Below are 24,355 nucleotides of genomic sequence, written 5' to 3'. Positions count from 1 at the left end.
CATCTTAAAGATCATACATAATGTAATTATCAATAATTCTTGTAAAGTACTGAATGTATGGGAAAACAGAATAAAACGTTATCTTTTTAATTAATTTTTAAATTTAGTATTATTTATGTCATCTTCTTGTACTCATGGAAGTAATTTGTTTTTGAGTACTGAATATTAATCGTGTACTTATATGATAAGATTAAGAAATTGATAAATAGCGGGGTTAATTGTTTTGATTAATTAAATTTAAAATTACATCAGCATAGATGTATTATTGGTTACGAGAATAAGAAAAAACATCCAAATTAGGAACAATCATTGAAAGTAGCTTATCGAATATGAATCAATTATTGATATCAAACATCGCTGGGGCCACAAAACAGTAAGGACATTAACACTTGACGAAAATCGTGATAGTATAGAAACATGGACGTGAAACAATCGTTTCAAACGAACAAAAACCGTGGTTCGAAACGAATGTCTGGCAATCAAGCAGAGCACGACGTGCGCACAGAGTATCCACGAAATCGATGCTCATAAACAAGATTGCTTCATTACTGGCCTGCAATAATTGTGTCCCTCCTCCTTTATTACAAAATCCCCGGTTGCGATCCCCACCAATTAACCGACAGTCCCGTGTGACACGCCTCTTTTCCAACCCTTTAATTGCCGCGTTTCCTCTTCGAGTCGTATCTATGCTCCCTAGCAAAATTCGCGGCCAAATCCTAACCCCTCAACCGATTCCTCTTGATATCCCTTTGAATCCGCGATCAATACCATCCTATCTTAAAATCCAGTCTTTAAAAATTCAGACACTAATGTTATTAATGTTTCAACACTTTATATAATAGCGAATTTGTAAAGCGAATGTTCTAGTTTGATCGCGATTATATTTAATTCCAACCTTTGATACACGTTTCTTGATACATACTTCTTTAAATCTACTATATGATCGATTCCATTTTGTACCGAAATTTATACCTCAAAACAATTAAACAGTGGATGTTTATGCAAATTGGTATTTTCAAAGAAGTGGGACTTACTAGTGACTAATGACCCATATTGATATTTTACATTATAGTCTTATTATTATTATACCTATTGTTATTATATTTTATATTATTATCGTATATCATGGGTACATTTTTACCTGGACATTTTTCGTAAATGCGTAAACATTCGTAGTCTAACAAAAATATTAATTTGTCTATTAACAGCATTCATAAAACTAGTTTATTAATTTCGATCGTACTTTTGTCAAATCCTAACTTCATGTTTCACTTCCACCTACATACGTGACAGCCAAAACTAAGTACTTTAGGAATATTAATGCTTTATCGTGTCAATAACACTTATAAAGTTCGTTTATTAGTTCATAATCTTACCTATCGCCGGAAACGAGTTGATTTCCACATTTGCTGCAGGTGAAACATTTCTGGTGAAACACTGATCCACCCGCCCTCATTACCAGCTCGGTGGCAGGTATCGCGTTGCCACAGCCTGCGCAAGCACCACTGCTTCCAAACATCCTGAAACAATCGTGAACAATATTGATTAATCGAAAATCTTGATTACTTACACATTAGATTAATCCGCAAGTCTAATTATTATTCCATATCTACGGTATTATAAAGTTTGAAGAAGTTGGAGCATGTGTAGAACTATGATAAAATATATTCTTCCAAATAGAACATTTGTTTTGTGTGTAGTCTATATAGCACGTCACTTTAATGCGTCTATTATTCTATTATATTTTCTTTAATAATATTATCTTTATAATAATATATAAAATATTTGTTTTTAATAATATCGCGTTTGTTACTTGTATATATTATATATTTCACTGTTTGGGTTAATTCGACTTTGATTTATGGTTGAAGAGGCTGATAACGAACGATTGATAAGAAGGAATTTGTAAAAAGAGGCAATGGGTTTTAGGAACGATATTGTATAAGTAAGGGTTAGGTCGATCAGGGAAGGAATGGATAAAGCGAAACGAGGCGCCGATAATTACGAGATTTCTCTTTGTTTCGCGAAAACGAATATTTCTACGTTCATTAATGTTTCATTGGGTTATACGCGTAGCTGGCTACACTAACGAGTCCACATTTATGCCGGCTACGCATTATGAATTCAATGATGTTGACTGAAAAGTGGTAATTCACAAAAACATAAGTACCCATATATGTATATGGCAGGTGTTGAATATATGTATATTCTACGTATTATCGTGGCATTAACAAAGTGATTTTCCCTCGAAGCCGAATAAATAGATTCCAATGGTGTCCGGACTCGTTACGACGCATTACCAGTTAAGTTAGTGAAAAATTTCTTTGAAATGAGATTAATCTAATTAACCTGCTATTTCCTTCACTTTTTCTTCATTAAAAACCCGATCTTTTTAATGCTAATACATAGGAATTTATAGTGAGCTAGTCGAGGCATAGAATATAAAAATCCTATGTCAGACAAGCAGAATTTTTGTTTAAACCTCGGAATTAGCATGAGGAAAAGGTTTTAATAGTTTTTTCTTCTCTTCCTTTTCTTGTTCTGTTCTTCTTTTACTCTTCTATCCTTTTGCACTCCATCCTCTCCATTGTTTCCTTCCCTTTATTTTCCAACTTCTCTTTTCCTTTCCTTTCCTTCCTTCCTTTTAATATAAAACCACTTTTATTATGTAATCCATTGTTACCATTACAGGATAGTTGCACAATCATTGTCAATATTTTCCTTTCCTGTCCCATTACTGTAACATTACTCTTGTAATATTAAATATTATAAAAACTCTTGCATTCTAAAATAAACTTGTAACAAGCAGAATAACATCGAAGCCGTCTCGCCTACGTAGAACATAATATCAACCTCAACATCATCAACCGTTCTTTCCCAGGAAAGATTTTAAAACCCAACACAGCTTCATCGCTTGAACTCGTCGCGAATCTCCGAAACATGTTCGTTGCCGAGATTCCTGGAGGTACGCCATTAGTCCGAATATACAAATTTATCATTGGGTAGAGGGGTGGTGGCGGCGGGTATCCCCTGGAAAATCCTGGCGGTCGGATGAAGCGAGAAAGGCGACCAATTACGGTCGCGGCCGAGGGCTCAGAGGATGACATTCTCCGGCTCCGGTTTGAACGCGATAGACACGAGGCGTTTCCAATTAAACCTCGCGCCAGTCTCATCGCGCAAACACTTTCTAACTAAATGAGGTTAGGCCGGCAACAGAGGGACCGTGTAGAATCCTATATTCAACCCGCCAGGTTTCCCTTTCTTTTCTCCCTTATTATGCGTCGTCCCACTGATGTTCCAGCTGCTTTAAATGACACAGAGAGAAAGAGGAAGAGAGGTTGAAATAGACGAAGAAGAGAGAAGGGAGAGAGAGACCGATTATAATAAGGCGTCGCATATATAATTGTCGCGGCGTCTTCGTTCGCGCGAAATCTATCCTCCTCTCCTTTCCTAAATACGTTTCAAACTGTTCTAGTCGCGAGAAGAAGAAAAAACGAAAGAAGAAAATAATATAGAAAAGCATAACGAAGAACAGCGAAATGGAATGAGAAGTCGGAAATATGCGTCGCTGCGAATTTCGCAGCTTTCAGAAGCCGCTAGCTCAATGAGCATTATGTACCCACCCTTTTGATCTCTTCAAAACAAGCACGCCTTCTTTCAGGCTAAACGTCGTCGTTAGTCGTGCTAGCTACACCAACAAGCGAGTTAATAAACCCTTTTTCTCTCACTTCGTCTCTGTACCTGTGTCTTTCTCTCTCCCTCTCTCTATCTCTCTCTCTCTCTCTCACTGCTGTCGTTCGCAATTAATACGTCATATAATGGATCGTAACCGGGAACTAGAGATGGTGTTAGTTGTTAAAAAGGGAGCCTAAAGAATTTACGAGAAGAAGTCCTGTCGTCATAGAGATCGTCACTTTTGTTGGCTTTGGGCAATCTTGTGTAGAGCGATTACCGAAGTTGCTTGGTGGAAATTTTGTATTGTAATGTAAGAGTTTGATTCTTAGAAAAATACGATCAAAAATAAGTTGGACATAATTGAAACAACATAACAAGGTTAACAATGTACTTTTAAAAACTCATCATTCAGATATATTTCCACATTGCATCAGAGACAAAAGAAAAGTTGACATGTCGGTAATATTTATCTACATATTCGGGGGTGTATGTGTATTATATTTATATTGTTAAATTTTATACATATATATATTACGTCATACTGTCAAATATAATTCCATTTAGTAAAATTATAATGTTTTCTCTTACGTTTTATCTGTTAAATCAAATTATAGCACAAGAGATATATATTTTTCATATTACAATTGAAAAAGTTCAGTAAAATAAAATGACCAATTCACAGCGACAATAGACATAAGCCAGCGAAATGATAAAGATTCGAGAGCAACGCTGTATAATTTCAAAATAACAAGTCCTCATCCTTCTTTATCATCACACTATCTCTTTATCACTCTGTTCTCCATTAACGAATTACAATGATCAGAAAGGAAAGTCAGAATTCAAATTCGCGCTAGAATACGAGTATTCCAAAGGGCAGAAGGATTAACGAAACTGGAGAGACACTTAGAAATTTCATCCGTTGCAATCGTCTCGGTCCAGCTTTTGTCAATTTTACAGGAAAGTACATCGTGAACGTTTCCTTCGGCGATCTGGTCGAGCGTAAACGGGCAAACGTCCGCGCCTCGAATTCCTGAAAGGTCCGCCATGACTCCGGTAAAGCGAAGAAATAAATAAAGCCCTCGGTGCTTCGTGCTATCTCGAGATACCGAATAATCGGCTTTATAAAATGTACCGCGTTGCGTGACTAAAGCTTTATAGGTCCCTATAATCTTTAAATGCGCGCAGCATGTCGCGTCAACGCGTGGACGTTTCCCTCGTCGTGTACAATTCGCGACAACCCCTTTAGGTTCTGTGTATCATTAAAATTCCACGCTTTATAATCGCGAGGTCCTTTCTCGAAGCGGTTATTAATACAGGCTACGGAGCAATTAAAATAATCAATGTTAATATATTTGGGTTAAGTGGGTGCGGCTTGATGAAGTACCTATACGATATATAGTGCGTTACTGAAAAATTGGCGATATTTAATGATCACACGGAAAAAATGTGATAATTAGATCGTAGATATTTATGCATTAAGAAGATATAAAGTAAAAATCTTTTCGTATTTTATACAAACTTGAAATATATTTTAACGGCAGATAAATGCAATTGATATGGAAATATCCGAAAGATGCAGCAGGGTTGAAAGATGCTAGAGATGTTCGCTAAATTTCTGTTTAGTAAGTTTCTCTGGGTGAAATGTCGAATTTTTTTATCGGGGTTAGGCTACGTACGCGCGCGTATATCAGGTTTGATAAAAAATAAAAACGACACGCTGCCAGCGGTCAACAATGGAAAATATATTATCGAGGCGTCGGTGAATATTTTTTTCTAAGCGCGCGTTCTTTCGCACCCGCGTTGGTTGCGATGGAAATTCCCATTAATTCACCGGGCGAACTTCGATATTTCACCCAGCTCGATCGGACAGCGTCGAGCGTTTTTCGTCGGTTCGTTTCAATTTGCTCCCTTCTCGTCCCTTTTACATCTTCCTTTATCTGTTTCTTTTCTTTTTTTCTTTATTTTACTTTTTAACTCCCCTTTTCGCGTTCTTTTTCTTCGTATATGTATAGGTACTAGGTGTTTAAAAAAAGTAAACGATATTTATACATGCATATGACTCTGAACAATAAAGGAAATTCCATTTCCAATAATATGATAATTATTTAACTATAATTAAGTGTTTAAATACTTTCAGGATTTCTATATAAGTGTATGTAATATAGGTACTTGTATTAAATGCGTTAATGAAATTTCAAAATGTTTCATATATTATAATACATATATTGATAAAAGACGCTTACAAGCATTCGAATACTTTCATGAGTTTATGTATATATATCGTCGTATCGTCGATAGTATAATAACATAATGTCGTCATCTATCGACGTTATCGAGGATGCAGAGTTTCCGGATTAACAGGCCTGCCCACAAACTGGTTACTCGCGGTGTACGGAACTTTTCACCCCAACCTTTCTATATTCTCTTGACTCTCTCTCTTAACTTTAACTCGCGATATTCGCCAGATTAGTTAAAATGTATTCGCCAGGGGTAGATTAATATCCATCCATTAGCATTACGCCGTGCTATCTCGGCCAATTTCCTGGAATATTTCGCGTCAGGTGTTCGATTATGGGACGACGATCTTCAACATTTCAGCCTCTACTCTCCCTTGACATTCCGGATCTTCAAACCGCGGACGCATCAATACCGCGGCCTTATATCTTCGTTAATGATGGTTAATGTTTGCCAGCCATACACTGGTGCCTCGTAAAGTCCACTGTTTATACCGCAATTAGCCGTGTAACGATACGTGGCCACATCGAATCGAGCATAACGCGATGCCTCTCCTTCGATCTTCGGGAATTTCGAAGCGGAAATTTCAAAGCTTTAAATCCGATGAAGGATCGACGAATAGACGAAATCATTCGATTTTCTGCTTGGTTATGTATAGAGGCGGAATTTGATCGATGATGAAAGCGTCGCAATCGTCTATAGGGTATAGTGATTTTAGTTTAGCAAGTTACATGGTGGATAAAGGCCCCTTTTTGATGGTAGAATTGATAGGAAAAGTTGACTCTAACAGGCCTCGACTTTTGTTGCTTCTGTAAATTGAGGTCAACATTTTTTAAAAATCATCTATATTTTATATATATATATATATACATATATATATATATAATATATAAAAAAAGATATATATATATCTTTTTTCGTTGCAAGGATTCAGTTTTTATTTATTGGAATTCTTCGTTGTTCGGAAGTTATAGTGCTTTTTAAATTATTCGAATTTTTTTTCAACGTTCTTGCAAACTTTCTTTATTACTGGAACTTTTTTTATTTTGCTATTTTATCGTGTTATATCTTTACTTTTTTATTTCTCTTTTATTGCTTTTGCATTGCTCTTTTATAACTGAAATACTCTCCTTTTTTCGGAGTGCTGCGTCAGAAATCCTCTTACAAGATTCCTTTTCGTGAATGTGGAAATTTTTCAAATTCCATTTTGATTACGATAAATAATAGAATATTTGGAGTAATAGAGTGTTTTCGCATTATTGATTCGAAATATTCACGAAATAAATTGCAGCCAAATGTAAAAATTTCAAATCTCAATATTATTAAGAATATTTGATAAAAAGAGCGAAAGTTCGGTGAATAGCATATAAATTATTTTTCAGGCTCGATTCTAAACTTATCGATAAAAGTAAAATATCATGCTTCAATTTAGAATCTCATTGTATCGTAACGTCTTCCACGCTACTCTGTAATCACTAATCACTTAACCAGTGTGAAACAAATCGTCGGACAATGGAACCTCTCATCATTTACTATAAATCCTATAATTACTTAATACTCCGGGTTTCCATATTCCCGCTGAGTGAGAGAATTACGTTGATCGAGCAATAAAACCGCGCAGACTCCCGTGTGTTTTTCCCGCGTACGAATCACATACAAGCGAGTCGACTCGATTCACCGGATTATTTATGCCAGGTATAACACACGGGGAAGTGAAAATGAGAAAGCGTGCAAGGAGAAAATGAAACAAAGTTCTTGCCGGTGTGCGCGCGTCACGGGAGTGGTTGTGCGTTTAATTGCATCGGATAGAGGCGGCGTTTTGCATACGTGATCCATTCGACGGGATCGATCGTCGGAAAAAAGAAAAAAAGACGAGCGAGAGAGAAAAAGGGAGAAGAGAAAAAAATAGAGGACGAACGGAGGAAAGCGGGACGATACAAAAAGCTCGAAGCGACCAGATGCGGAAGAAGAAAACTCTTTCCATGCTCGATTTTGTCCCCGTGTGTTTTCTCATTAATTTACGATGGTTCTCGGAACGCGATACTTATAATCGTTCGTTGCTGAACCAGATACGTTGTTGAAACGAACTTTTTCCTACGGACCACGAGTGCAAAATGCCCATCGAGCAAATTTTCTCCGGAATGTGAAAGGCCTCCCACATTTATATTCCATGGTTATGTGTAAGTATTTGAATACATAGACGTCCACATGTATTACTATAGGAACACATGCGTAGAATCGTTGGTTCGTTCCACCTTCACGAACACACGTACGCGTCCGATATTGTCCAGAACGACGAAAGGAATCGATCGAAACGAACTGAAATTACCTTGGTTCGTTCGATTTTCGATTCATTCGGCCGAGAGATCGATAACTCACCGGTTCGTTGCACCGACTCGTTCTTGCTGCTTGATTAATCAAGAATGCTAATAATTACGGTGACCTTTTCAACCGAAGGACCAAGTTGCCCCTCGAAGAGCCGCGAGTTACTTAAATGAAAGTTTGATTAGTTTTTGATTTTGATTCTAGCCAGATCAAGGGGAATATATTGGCTATGTTGTAAATATATTTAAGTAGATCGATCTACGTTTGTCAGACACAGTAGAAACTTGACCGTGTTTCGAAAGACCGAAACTATAGTACGATTCATTTTACTCTTATTATTCTACGTTTACTGGTATAGTGGCTGTAGTGAAACTTTCGATTTTAACTTTTAATCTATGAGCTTCTAGGCAAGCCATAAACTTATTTTCTCTCTCTCTCTCTCTATCTTTCCCCCTTCTCTCTCTTTCTCTCTCTCTCTCGTGATATGATTATTTTTATCCTAACTTTATATCAAGCGTAAAGTAACATTGCTATCTCCGATCAGAAACGTTGTGACATCTTCTAAACGATAACAAACTTTTTTATAAATGAATCAATAAAAAGTAACATAAAAGAAACTTTATTCTCATTTTGTATTCCTTCAAATTGAGCTAGCGCCTATAATTGCCAAGTCTATATGGAACGAATAAAAAGTATCACTAAAAAGAGTAAAGAAACAACTAATTCTATCTTCGGTTCATATTTCCATAGAATTCAATGAAATTCTAATAATCATTCCGTAAGCACAAATAAAATCTCAAAAAATGGGAACAAATATTTTAAATACAAACCAATTGCCCAAGCACAGGTACTTTCTGTAAAAGTCGCACAACGATAAAGAGTAGGAGGAGAACCCGAAGCAAATCCAGCCTCGATACGACGGAACGATATCGAGCCATTTTCCGTCTGTCGTGGTACGCGGAACACGTGGCTGTCCGTTCACGGTGCTCGCGTTCGTTGGAGCGTAACGACTCGGACACAGTTACTGCACCTGTATGCACGTGCAACTTGCATACCGCGATACTTTGTCGGACATTCTTATATAGGGCATACACTAGCTACAGGATGGTTCACGAATCTGTGCTCGATTCCTTCTTCGAATAATCGATAATCCACGCCAGAAACGAAGCACAGATCAACTAGGAAACCTGTTGATTCTTTGCGTGGAAAATTCGATGAAAAGGAAGAATTAAAATATCGAAGGATGGCATCAAACGTGGTGAATTCGGCAATTTAGCCATGTATAGACGATGATCGCGAGCCGATCGACGTCGATGAAAGTTTCAGGCGCGTCTCCGCTCGATTCCCCATTTATGTTGCATCGCGAGGAAGCGTCGAATTCGCCGCGCCGACCATCGTGCCGCGTCGATAAAATATCGGGGAATTTTAATCGGGCCCGGGTTCACCGTCGACGTTTAATCTCGTATCGGCCCGCCAGCCTGTAAACACTTTTGCTTTTCGTATATTGGATCACGTGAGCGCCACACAATGCGACGGGATACGGAGGTGTTCTGACTGGCGTCGAGGATGATCGACGTTCGCAACCTCGTCTGTAGAACGTAGACAGACAGCGCCCTGTAAAAGTCTTAGATCCGTAATTTTCAATCTTCGTAACGCAAAAATTTTTTAAACAATACTTGACTATTTGGTGAACAGCACTAACCTCTTTTCCCTTAGAATGTCAAATAAAAGAAGACAATAACCGTGCGGTGAATATCCTGTCCTGAGTCAAACAGATCTTTTTAGATCACGCTATCTTTTAGCGTGTCGCAGAATTTTAGCAATTAATTTATGTGCGCTATGAAATGAAAAATATGGAAAATTGTCAAAGACTTTTCTATAGTACAGTGTAACCTTTCATGGGACGTTGGAAGTGGAATTTACAGTATAAAGGAATAACTTCAATTCCTTAACCATTCCACACAGTAACTTCTATTCGAAGCAACAAATTTTAATCATTTTCCAACTTATCCGAAAAGTTTACCACTGAATTTTCATTGGCGTCGAAGAACCACCGTTAATCAAACATGACGAACTTCCATGATATTACGAAGCACTCCAATTACCAAGTAAAAACCTGTGGTATAAAACGAATTTTATCTGTCCCAAAATTCCTCATCAATCATGTCTCACGATTCTAATAAGCATCCCTTCATGAAAACGCTGTTTAATTCGCGTATAATTTACCTCTGCTGGATCTCCTCATACCGAACAGCGAAGAGAAGGGAGGGAGAGCAAACGATGAGAAACAAGCAACTAACACAGCACCGACAAAAACAAATATAAAAGAAGAGAGGAAGAGGAAAGAGGATAAAGAAGAAAGAGCGCGAATAACGAGATAGAGGAAGCGAGCTCTTGCGAAGCGTAGGAGAAAATTGTCTGCAATTTCTGACAGCCTTCAAAATGGCGCGACGTACACACGCGCGCATATCGATGCGATATCGTCGGACGAGACCCGTGGAGCGCGAAAGGTTGCCACGACGGATCGGATTGGATTCGAGGTTTCTCGTTATTAATTTAATTACCGCCTGACAGTTCCATAATTAAATTGCTAATTTATCTGTCCAGGATCTGGCCGATCGCGCGCTAGCCAACCAGTCAGCTTGATGATTGCTCCCGGAATGACGTTTCAATTCTTTCTCCAATTTTCTTCCTCGTTTCCTTTTTTTACTCTTTTCCTTTCTTTTTTTTTATTAATTTTATTATTCCATACCTCTTCTATCCCGTTCTTTCTATCCTCTAGCAAACCTTCCTCGCTCTTTGCTTTTCCACATTGTTTCGATCGTTTATATCGTGATTATATTTCGTTTAAGTATATATATAATACGTATGCGTTTAACAACGAAGAAATAGAGATTTTTATCCAGGAATCAAGGAACCATGAGAATCACGATGATGAGGAGAAAGTATCCTAGCAAACTTTCCCACTTCGATTACGATGTTTCGATGATTTATACTCGTGTGTTGTGGCTCACGAGCGTTCGTTTTCTAGTTTGATGCGAAGCGTGATTTTCTTGTATAGGTTATGAGGAGTCGTCTAATAAGCTGTTTCTACTTTTGTAGGGCTCGTCGGTCCAATCAACGACGAACGGTACATTCGACGACATAGAAATTAATTTACCGATTTCATCAACGATACTCCTAGTATAAAATATGTTTTTCGATTAACCGTAAAACCCAAGTCCCGATGTCGAATAAATCTCTAATTAAATCCTTAATTTATTCTCAAATCTAATCCCGCAATCTTCAACGACGTTAATTAAATTCCTCTCGATCAAAAAGAAATCTGGGTAGAAGATATTAATATTCGAAATCAAAGCGATAGCTATTCCGAACACGTAACTGTTTCGAACTTTATTATGCTCTTATTACGCGGTTAGTCGCGCTTTCCTCGGATTCAATTGGCCAGATTGGTGAGCAGAGATCGCGCCTTGATCCTCGCCAAAAGGGATCTTTCGATCGACGCGGCGTACCGTGAAACTTATTATCGTTCGGCCATCGCATCGCTGCCGCGTCTCTATTGGACAAATACTCGCGCGCACACGTGGCTATTCCCCTAACGGGTCCAGCAATTTCCAAAGACCGTTATAACACCGCCGTAAGAATCGTCGATCGCCATGTCGAAATGCAATTAATTATATCGAAAGGCGGTAAACGCGGCGCCACGGAATGCGACTTAATCACCAAAAGACCTCCCGGTCTTCGAATCACCCTCGCTCATCTTTTCTCCTTTCTTTCTATTTAACATCTCGTTACTCAGCCCGGATCCCGTAACCAAAGTCTTTTAAGATACCGATTTCCCCCTATTAACGAGCAGTTGGAATAAAAATATTTTCTGTGGAGATTCTGCCTTAACCTTCCAGCGAGATTCGATTATTTGTGAATCCCCAAAGAGATTGTCGGAGGAGATGTATAGTTTATTGGAGAATCCAGATTGGAAAGTATCAATTCGAAAGAAAGAAGTAACAAATCGAAAGATACATAAATTAAGTTTCCTTCTTTCCATCTCTGCCTTACAATCCCACAATAACTTTCAACAAATAACTTCATCTACGACTTCGCATTCCATTCGAATCATTCTCTCGTTTCATATACAGCCAATAAAACGATCGCACACGCCAATCAGAAAAATTAAACACAGAGAAAGAGAGAGAGAGAGAGAGAGAGACTCGTGACTGTAATTCAAAGCCGTCTCCGGTCGAAACGTCCTCCGCGTCTCATAGCGAAAGACGCCATGGAGAGAACCCCGTTAACGAAGACACGGACAGATTGATTAATGGAAAATACACGGGGACACGACGAAGAAGAGAGAGAAAGGAAGAGAGGGCGAGAGAGAGAGAGAGGAAGAAATTCAGCCGGCGGAGGCGGCCTCGTGTATCAAGGTTAAATACAGATTCTATACGAGCGAACCGTTTAATAATTTTAATGAGCGAAGTTCAGCGCGCGGCTTACTTAAGGAAGTAATTGGTGATTACAGCCGGCGGGCTCGATCTTTAACGAGCAATCCGCGCTATTTCTAATTAGTTGATTTCACTAATTCGAACTTCGAAATTGAACCAAACCATCGGGTACACCCTTGTGTTCTCCATCTTCCGTCTTGCACGCAATTCATTTCGAGTCCCACCCGCACACGCCACCCGCCATCACCTAACGCCCCCCACTCTCGCGTCTTAATTATACGCGCGGTGTCAATCTTGCCGCGGTTAACGAGAATTCGTGCCGTGTTGGAACGGTTTGTCGCGGCCTCGTGTCGCTAATTAATACGGTCGATTTGCACACAATCCACCGACTGAAACGGCGAAAGGAGGGCGAAAAAAAGAGCGGAAGGAGAAAGAGACGCGATCGAGCTAGAAGGCGCGCGAGGATCCAGGCCGCGGGAACAAAGCTCCGCAAATTGGGAGCAGTTGGTTGCCGAGATAGCTTTAGATGGTTAATAATACGACGACTTGGGTTATCGACTTTTTTGTTTTCATTGACGTGTTGCAGAAAGGAAGATTGGAGGATAAAGGGATGTTTGCATGCACTTTGGTATTTTCTATTTTTAGTTAGATTTTATGTGAAGGAAAATCGATATCGTCCATTTCATGACAATATCGTGGATACAGGAGACTTGATAAATTATTCGATAGAAATTTAGAATCGAACGCTAAATAGTGAGATAATTTTGGAGACGATAGATCGAGCTTCAGATATGATCGATGTTGTTATGTTACTTATGCTATATGTTTCGCATTTAATTCTCTTGAAGAGATCCAACTAAGAACGTTATTTGATAGAAATTCATAACAAAAATGCTAAGAACAACCCCATGTGCGTATCTCGTACTCGATACCAGAAACGCAAAAAATTTTGATGATAAAGGAATAATTATTTTCCAAATTTCCGTCATTTATTCGCATTGTCGATGAGTGAAGAATCCAAAATACAAGTCACAAGGCATACGTGCGAATAACTTATAAAATTAGAAACGTAGATGTATCAGAGAACTTTACCAGTGCGCGTTCCAATCTTTTCGGGGTGTAATCCATTCCGCGCCCTCCCCCCTCACATCCCTAAATCGGAGCGATTGTACGATCCGTACGTAATAGCCGTAATTACGGGCATGCCAGGGCCCCATCTGCCACGCAGGACAATTAATAATCTAATCAGACGGCAGTGATTAACACGTTAGACACGGACAAATGCCGAGCGAAGGTACAGCCGAGATGAAAAGGCGCCGTGCCAGCGAGAGAGCCTCTTTGTGCGTCCTCTTTCAGGTCGCTCGTCCCACCGCCACTGCTGGGAACAACCAGTATCCATCCCGAGGAAATTATTCCACCGAAGAAAAAGGAAGCGAGGAAAACGGATCAACCGGGTTCACGAAATTGAAACGTGAACGCGCGTGTTATTTTCATCGAGGCTCGATTATATTCTACCAGTTTAGCTACTTTCTCATGCTCGATTTTAGTTGAATAAGCCAATGGATGCTTCGCTGAGAAATCGATATTTTGATTGCTTACAAGAAATTGAAAATTTAGTATGCTCTATGTCAAGATAATCAAGAACTGTGTTATTATTGCTCTGTATATCAAACAAATTCTACGATCAATTTTAAAAACAGTCTCCGGAATACCTCCACTTCTCTGAACATTCCAATTTTTGCTATGTAGTTATCTGGAAAAACAGCGAAGACTTCGAAACTAGTAATGTGAAAAAATAATAAAATATGTAATAAGCAAAATTTACTCTTGCCTTACCAGCAACAGTATGAAAACAATGTTGGGCACATACATATACTGATGATTCCAATCAACAGTACTTTGATCTATTACCTCTACTCTAAAATACACTGCGTCAACTTTCCAAAAATTATCCTACTTGGAATTATGAAAAATTACTAGATAGAAAAATATTGTAATTATGACAAATGAATTGAAATTATAAAAAAATGTTAAATAGAAAATAATGCTAAATTTTAACTAATAAGGACAGTGTGGGAAGGCTCAATTACGAAATATCTCAGTGCTTCGCACTCTCGCCGAATCTTTCCCATCTTCTATCGTTTGTTATTTATCGTTTCGAGTATAACGAAAATCCCAATCGAAGCGGGTGGCTGTTTATCGGCATGGCATGGCGTGGCGCGGTGCGTTCAAGGGCCCCTCTCTCAAACGAATCGACGTGGCAACTTTTAATTGCTCCGACCTTATCGAGCCAACGATGGATCCGGCGCGCGTCCTTTGCGGCGTAATGAGCGGAGATGCTCGACCGCTTGACCGAATCGCTCCATTTTCGATTTCTCCTTAATTACTAATTAGAGGCCAGACCGTCCCGCGTCGATCGACTAGAACGAGTAGAAGAAATTACACAGACCCGACCGGCCGGTGATCGCGCGCATAAAAATCTCCTCCTCCTCCTCCTCCTTCGACCTCTTCTCCTCTGCTGCGCCCAGGTCGCCGTCTATCGCGCGTCTCCTTTTTGCCCCACGATTCTCCCGTTATTATGCTTTTTCCCATTTCTTTCGTCTCCTAATTAACCTCCGGAATGTCCGACGAATGCGCTCCTCGTAGCTTATGGATGTTTCCATGTCACGTGCGATGATAGTTTCACGAAATTCTATATTCGTAATCGTTGGAACTTTTTCTTGATCTTAATCGTTGTTCAGATATTTGAAATATTCGAAGTTACCCCTGTTTCTTGAATATTTAAATATTGGGATACAAGTACAAGCTACTTATGGTTCTAAGTCTATAACTTTGTAATGCATGAAACAAATTGCATAATCAAGATTGTGTGCCTTAAGTGTCTTTGTAATGAACGTACAATAACAAAAATAGAATTCCAAATTTCCAAAATCTCTCCTTTTTTAGAAGATCTTAGTTTGTTACGAAATAATGGCTAAATATTCTTAATGAATAGAGGAAGACAAAGATGACGGAAAAGAAATGATAACACTTTAGTTTCTTCGGCACATTCTTTAAATCCAAACATTTCTACAATTACAGATTTGAAAGATAACGAGGATAAATGAATTGGTACCTGAATATTTTAATGCTTGAAAATGTAAATATGATGTAATTTATTTTTAACAGAAGTGAACGATACGTAAGGAAATAGGAAGTCCTCGAATAAGAAATTATTATATTCAATCTTTAATCTACTAAATCATCTAGCCCAGTTAATACGATGGCGAGAGAAATCGGAGCTTCGGAACGAGTCTATATTTTAAAAATTATTATGAAAGCGTAGATATAAAAAAAGAAAGGAACGGAGTAAAAATAAAACGTGGAATAATAAAGAACGTTAGAAAGTTGGAGATTTCGTTCTTGTTCCTGTTTTGTCGCGCTTAAGCGCCACGATAATGGCCATTATGTAAATAGTGTACGTAAAATATGTTTCAAGCGAAAAGCCATCCGCGCTGGTCTTATCCATATTGTATCCACGCGTATGTTACTATTACGGGCAATTTGAGCTTCCTATTATTATTAGCACGTTCGCCGTGTAATAATATGGCATTAAATCAAATTGCACGGGACACCGGTGCGTTTCGTGCAAAAAGTCCCTTTTCTAATTGAAATTTGATTGCACCTGCCGAAAGAGAGAGAGAAAGAGAAGGAGAGTGAGACGACGTAGAGTGGTACAGAGAGAGGGTGGGAGATGGTGGAGAGTGAGAGGGGCGTATTTAATTAAGTGCCTCTGCAACGGGGCACCCATCTCCGCGTGAAATTCCTCCATTGTGTTATTAAACGGCCTTACGATTAAGGAACACTTTTCCACGATTATCCTTTTGTCTTCTCCGGGGCACATTTATTACTAGAACTGAATTCAGTTAATTAACACCACGAAAATTGTGCAATCGACGATGCTCGCGTAATTCGTGTTTCTTTCTTCTCATCTTCTTTCTTCAGTTGCCGATTCAATGCAATATCAATGCATCGACGATAAAGATACGAATTGTGTGCCAATTTACGAGAATAAGGGAGAAGAAGAAATTTTTAATCGATCTCGTTTACGCGTGACGCCAAGGCGCGGCTTTTTTTCCTTTCTTCTTGAATCTCGCGGCTGGCGAAGTTCGCGCGAATTCGAGCGAGCGAATGAATATTTCATGTCCCTCTGACGGGGCGAATAAATCGCGCGGATTCAGTAAATTGAATAGCGAATTATTACATTCCATAGCAGGGAAAATGAGTACCGCATTCAATGACGGCTGTGCCGAGAGAGGGCGCTACGCGTGTCGGAAGGGTGCGCGCCCGGAGGGGTAGGTTAGAACGTAATTCCAATTATAGTTCGGTCGGACTCCGTGTGTACAGAGTGTTTCTAGAACGGCGTAAGGGAAATTTACGTCTGACGTAATATATGTATGTATAATGATGTGATAAATGATGTTTGATCGCGAACCCATTCCGATTGAAAATAAGAGGAAATATTGACGAAGACGGGCGGAAAACTTTTCCTTATCAAATATCGATCGTTTTCGGAAACACCTTGTACATACAGCGGCTTATTACACTTGCCAAGTTACGAAACTGTTAAAGAGACGAATCAAGCCGAAGGGAGTACGTTCGACGAGTTCTATAAATACACGTTCGTTCTCTATTCATCGGTGCTTGATGTATTCCATCAGGTTAGCCGCGGAACGCTTTGGCTCGTCAATGAGAGAAGAAAGAAGAGAGAGAAAAAAAGGTAGTAATTTATAAACACGATCAGAGGCCGACTTTCCATGTGAGTAGAATACACCGCGAAGCAGAACAATAATGAATCCATTTAGGAACAGGAACGGACACTCGATCAACGGAGATCTTATTTCATGGCTGACAAAGAAATATGGATCATTATTACGGACGTGTGGAACAAGTTCTTGATTCTGTGCAACGTAGAACGTACCGTTCAATGATGTTCAATGAACAAATTTCCAACATCTTTCGAGTACTATCGAACGTATAGTCCACTTCGGAATGCAAATAGGTGTACCTTTGTCCTCAAGTATGTACGGTCTATAAATTACTTGACAAATTTCATTATCTTACACGGAATTTAAAAGAAACAATGAAAGACAAACGAGAGATATTAAACCTCCCGAATACTCTTGGAATATTCTCTTAGACCCAGAACCAGAAGGTTTTCCTATATACTGCAAGCAGCAAAGATTGTACGCGTATTTATTAACACCATCGTACTACTCTACTTAATGAATTCCTGTACCATTGAGTCTATTCATTTGGAAAATCAAGGCACTAGAGATAGAAAATTGGACACAAGTTCAAACGAAAGCGTGGCGTTGTCCAACCGATGAACTCGGATTTTTAATCGCGCGAAGCGCTAACGAATCTATTTAGACGGGCCGCGGAAAGGGTGGCAACCACCGCCACTCTCTCCCTTTCCCTCGGCCGCTCGATACAGGGATCTTGGATAAACGGACAAACGAACCAAATAATTACGCTAATTAAAGCCGCCCAATTTGCGCTTTAGACAATTAAAGTGGCGAGGGTAAGGTGGTCTAACTCATTAACAGCGAGCCGGCCTCGTGTATGCACACGTGTGCACGTCGGGAATGCGTGTGTGAATGCGTTCATTTCGACGCGCCCGCGCGTTTCCATGTTTCCCTCTTATTCCCTCTTGTTAGCGAGACACAGCGAGGTGAGAGGGGGTGGAGGGGCGAAGAGGAGGAAGAGGAAGAGATAGAAGAGGGTGATCACCCTCGAGGAAATGGGCGAACAGACAGACGAAGAGACGGAACGGAAGGATAGAACGAGAGGAAACGACGAACGAAAGATGGCGGTGGGGCCAAGTTGTTTCGTGCGCCGTGAAACAAGAGAATTGAGCGAGAGACGACGGCAAGGGTTGCCTTGGGGGAGTTTTGGTGACTTTTTTTGCTTGAATTTGATGCACCGTGCATATATACTTGTTAATACCGAGGAAGAATTACGAGGTCACCGCTGTATGGACAATTGTTCGGTATCAGTCAAGTGTTAAGGATTAAGCGGGATGAAGGCACAGTACAACTCAATTTTGCATGGCCTACCAATACTAGTCCGTTCTATGGATCAGTTTCTACCGAACCGTATTTTTCTGTCGTTAGAATATTCCTTATGTTTGGAGAAAATATGAAAAGCCAAGCACCATAACGATGAAGTAAGTCCACTTTTATTCTTTATAAAATATGTTCTGCGTCTTTTCACAGACAACATTTTGAATTTCTCGGTTGAGACGAACATGCGATTGAAACGTAAAATTTGAGAATCGCAGCAGAATTAATGCAAACGTTCGGTGATACCTAATCAGTGTAACGATGATTTTTAAAATGCGTCTAATTTGAGAGACGTTCGAAATTCATAGTTCGGAGTTCGCGAAACGACTGTCTTTGATCCTTGCGCTTTTGGTGGGAAATGTTGTAATATTATTGCTGTAGTGCGTGCTTCAAAGAGAATGGAATCAATTACGACAGCTCGTTAACGCAACTGTAATATAGTTGCAACGGACTTTCTGTTTCGAATATATTATCTATAGTAAGGAAATTAAAGTGAGAAAATCACCAATCGATCGACTTAATTTCGCTTCAGTATTATTAATAATTTTTGTACTCGTCAGAAGTTGCGAGAAACAATCAGGCAACCGTTTCGATTCTACGATATCCACGAAATAAGGAAGCAAAGTGTATCCGAACTCATTACGATGATTATTCCAGGCTTCAGAGAGCAGAAAGGATAATTAAGGACACGGTTCTTCGGTGTGCTCTCGATTCTCGTGTTTCAGATTGCGTATACCTCTTTCACGAGCCCTGGTGGCAGACTAAATGGGTTAATTCTCGAGATAAAATGAAGGCGATTTCGGGCGTCCGTCGAATTTCGCGTGTAACGCGATAGGGTTATATAAATTTTGATCGCGCACCAAGGGGCCCGACAGCGCAATTTAGTTAATCTGCATATAATTGCCGCGATGTATAACCGCTGAAGGCTTTTGAATATAATTAAGCTACTTGCCACTTCGATCATATCGCGTCTTCCTTATAAACGAACGCCTAACAGTGTACATATATAAAGATTATCCAGAAACGCTGGACGTTATTAATGGCAATGAGTCTCGAGAAAGTAGCAATCGTAAACGAGCTCAAAGTCCGACGAATCGACGCGAAAGGAAGAAACGAGAGAGAAAAAAAAGAGAGAAATAACAAATAGAAACCTAACGGTACACGAGATCGATAATACAAAAGAACCACAGAAAAAAAGATACGGGAAAAAGTGAAACACGTAAAAAGAAAAAAAAAGATAGAAGCGAAAAACGAAAACGCATTATCTTCGTTTTCTACCGTGAATCGCATTCTCGAAGCAGTGCGCACACATTAATCCAATTACGAGCACGAATTTTTCGACTCTGGAATCATAATAATAAAGCAAACGTACTGGACGGGGCCCGCGTATCGAATCAGTGGTAATTAAATAAAAGCTGCAGCAACGTGGAAAAAAGCGAGCGGCAGACCGTAGACGATGCGGACTGAAGGGTGGTATACGGTTGCTGAGGAGAAAGAAGGAAATGCTCTGCGTATCGTACGAGGATGCAATAGAGACAGGTAGAGGGAGAGCGAGGGGGCGCGGAAAGGGAGAGGCAATGAGGAAATTAAATACCGAGCGACTGCAATCGTGCTAATTTAACTACAGAAAATTACGCCGCCAATTCTACGAATCGTGTTCGTTCCAATACCGCTAAATAAACGCGCGTGCCACACCGCGCACACCGCGTCGCGCACAACGAGTGCGTGTATCGGACAACGACGGACGTTCTCTAGCGACGCGACGTTCGTATTCGTCCGAGCGTCGCGGGCTAATTGCGCGACCGGAAGGTATCTTCGAGAGCGTGCGCGGCCTCGAACCCGCGTTTTTCATTTTTCCTACATAATAACGATTAATCGCGTACGCTCTCGGACGGACTAGCCCGGTTTAATTAAAAAGCGACACGGCATATGACGAACCAGTAGCAACCCCCTCTCTGATTCCACTTCCTCATCCCCTCACAGTCCTTTTACCATCCTTCGTCGTCGTTCGTTACCCTTCTCCCTTGTATGCCACCCTTCGCCACCCTGCGTCCTTCTTTCCGCGACGAAACGGCCGACCGGCAAATTAGATTGAAATTGACTAGGTCCGGTAATGAGGTGGCCCGCAGGCTCGACCATATTAACTAGTGTGCGTTCCAGAAAATGAGTTCCGACTTAACAACGAATTACCTCGGTGAACCCCCTCCCTCACCTCAATTCTAAGTCTCGTTCGAGTTTCGTCTAAGCTCGTTTCCAACTGACTGCCCCCCATCACTTTCACAACCTTCCTCTGCCCTTTTGCATCGACTATCTGGACAATTCGGTCCTAATATAGCTAATCGATACAAAAAGCCCGAATTTCCAATAACTATTTAATTCAGTCAATCAAAATTCCTATTAGCTCCCGAGCGCAATTTGGCCGGATATACCGAACATCGCGCTCATATTAGAAGTTCGCTGAGATATTGGATGGGGCCAGCAATGGCTACGAGTCGGTCGCGAAATCGAATTAATTCCGCCCTGGTCCATAAAGAAAGACGTCTTGTGCTCTTTCGACTCGTTCGGAGGTTTAAGCGTCCGGCAAGAAATTATTGCTTCTCTTTCTGTGAAATTGATTTTTTTTTAAGGACGAAGAGACAAGTAGAATGAAACGTTGAACGAATCGAGGTCGAGGTTTGTTATAGAATGGATGAAGTTATTTCGCCGTGAATCCGGCGAATGAGTAAACTGAATTATGTATACATCTGGATGTAGAAGTCCTCGTTTTGATTTTAACTACGTCCGTGTTCTACAGTTCAACTATTCCTGACCCCGGCATAGTTCGAACAGCCTCTCGTTTCGCTCCATTATTATTTTTTCAATTTAGAAAATCGTGATTTTACAGCCGAACCGTAAAATTCAGCGATCGTAATGTCGCTCGTAAAACAATTCGATAGCGAGCAACTCCCATACGATCTTATACCAACTACATATATCAATTTTCTATACACACGTGAAAAGTTCGATTCTCGTGAAATTTTGGAAATTCTACAATAGCGAATTACTTTTCTACGGTCTTAAACAAACTATGTGAATTTTCTATACGCATGTAAGTAACACAGTTTTCAAGACGTTTGGAAATTTTATAACATCATACATAGAGCGAGAAATTTAATTATCAAGAAATTTTAGGAATCTTAGATCATGTACATAAGAAGTTCAATTTCCAAGAAGTCGTAGAAACTATATAATAGCAAGCAACTCTCATACGGTCTAAAATTAACAATCAATTTCTTATGTACATACGCGTGAAATTCAATTCTTAAGACATTTTGAAATTTTAGAATAGCAGGAAACTTCTATACGTTTATAAACCAACATCTATTCTCTATACACTCGTAGGAAATTCAATTTTCAAGAAATTTCCAAAACTTGCTATGCGATATCATAAACCAATTATATATAATATACTTTAGTAGTTTGAAAGATCCTAAACAATCGAAATGTTCTGAACCCGATACGAGTCAAGTTAGATTTCTGGTATACGCGAGTTCGAATGCCACTCGAGGCCATCGTCAGGCTACTCTGATTGGTCTGATCTTCGACTCATTTTAATGTAATTAACGTTTTGATTGCATGCTTTGTTTCCTCGTCTAACCTTCCTCTCCGTCGTTCGTCTACCGTCCCTTACCCGCCACAGTCCAGTCCACCCCCGTAACAAGGGGACCGTGCAGTAGGAGGATCGATCAGTCGTGACTGGCACTCTCTGTGTGTGCATGTGCGTGGGCCGTACACAGACGCACATACACATACACATGCCCACCTATACCGAACACAATTTCACTTTCCTATAGTTGTCACTTTACACAGGCTGCGCATTGTCTTTCGTTTGATCTACCTTCTGATATTTAAACACCCTATCGAACCGGTATCGAGAACCCGTGTACGCAACACCGCTGTCAAGACTCTCGATCAACATCTCAATTTCCAACGTAGCTCTCTGTGTACACTTTACTCAATCTTTGAAGCTAGTCCGATATACGTGTTTCTTAAAAGCGATACTTGTTACACTTTCGTAAAATAGCTGGTATTTTGGGAAATACCAATGTATTTCTATTTTTAAGATCAGTTTCAAGTTATGTAGCAAGATTTTAATGTTTCAACAATTTGAAATACTCTGATAAATGTACAGAGTCAGTATGTACTGATTGTCTGTGTAACCGGCACTCAATTTGACCGTGGCGCTGTGGGGGTCACCAGTGACCGGCGCACCAAAATTAGTAGAAATACATAATTTGAACAAATATCAATAGTTATAAATTTTTTATTATTACCGTCGTTACTACAATGGTGTGACAAAATTAATGCAGTATAAAACATATGAAAATAATTTTATTTATACATGAAATATAGATCTATTATATGAGCCTTCACCAGTGGATGTCGAAAATGGGAAAACCGCGTTTTCCGTGTTTTACCTTAATGAAAAATATCCCTTAGGAACTTTTCGACTTGAAAGATATATGATGGCAATTAAGGGCCTTGACAGTAAAGTAGAAAATGCTAAATCTCGTGACGGTCCTTTAGAATTATTGGAGGTCCGAATAAGTATGACCGAGGGATGGATTATGGTTTATGGTAGGTCCCGGGACGTAACAAAATAGAGCAATTATTCAACAACGCGGGGAAACAATATGAGATAATTGATAATTATAAAAAATAAGTGAATCGAGCAAAGTTACACTATAACGCTATGGAGGTCACCGATAACCTCAGTGAGATAAATTCATTAATAATGATTATACATCGTAACTCTTGTAGGTAATATTTTAACATTATATGTATCGCATAATAAATAAAACATCGTGGCGTCACGGCCAAACCTTGTAAAACTGGAATGTTAATACGTTAGCGAAGAATACGAGTAACTTTATTTGCTTGAACATATTATAGAAATTTCAATCTTTTTTTTCCAGTAGAAGATTGTAAAATTAATCGTCTATCATTTGGTTATGTTGCTTTTCTATTAAAATGTGAAGTTTCAAAATAATTGCTAAATGATAATTTGCTGTTATTTTGAACTAAACGTGGAAAAACTGCCATCTTTTTTCAATTCTTTAATAAGCTGTCCAAGTATTAATAAAATAGAATGGAATAAAATTAATTAGAAGACATAAAATAGTCATTCCCCTATTTTTACTAAATTCCCGGTTGCGCAATAAAATAGCTACAGCTTAACAAAAATAAAATCGTGTAGACAGCCAGTATTTCCTCAACGACTTCCATAAATTCAGACCTCATAGTTCCCCCTCAAAACACACTAAACGTCATTGAAATGGAAAGTAATACAGAATATTATTGTACCGAGATTTATAACGTGGATGAAAGTTCAAGGAACACTAGGGTTCATTCGTCGAACAAGTTTCATATCCGGCAAGCAAATCTCGTTACGAATTGCTAACAAAACGGCGGAGGACTAAAACGCAAATCCATTGTTCCTTCTGAATCTTTTTCGCCGCGTATAATCGAACTCTGCGGGGTCGTAAAACCACAGATGTCCTGCACCGGTAATAATTGCTCGATTTGGTGAAAACCGTA

At 39.5% G+C, this 24,355-nt stretch overlaps 1 protein-coding gene across 14 annotated transcripts in view; it reads right to left on the bottom strand.

Annotated features, from left to right (window-relative positions):
• LOC126921379 (LIM domain transcription factor LMO4.1) overlaps nt 1–24,355 on the bottom strand; it is a 479,425-nt gene that overhangs the window by 4,851 nt on the left and 450,219 nt on the right. For all 14 annotated transcript variants that reach the window (XM_050732924.1, XM_050732927.1, XM_050732922.1 and 11 more), the window contains one exon: nt 1,377–1,520. In XM_050732924.1, the coding sequence (XP_050588881.1) occupies nt 1,377–1,520 (144 nt within the window). The remainder of the gene's footprint in view (nt 1–1,376; nt 1,521–24,355) is intronic.

This window comes from Bombus affinis, chromosome 10 (genome assembly GCF_024516045.1).
Source record: "Bombus affinis isolate iyBomAffi1 chromosome 10, iyBomAffi1.2, whole genome shotgun sequence".
Lineage (NCBI taxonomy): Eukaryota > Metazoa > Arthropoda > Insecta > Hymenoptera > Apidae > Bombus > Bombus affinis.
This window is presented reverse-complemented; position numbering and strand designations above follow the sequence as displayed.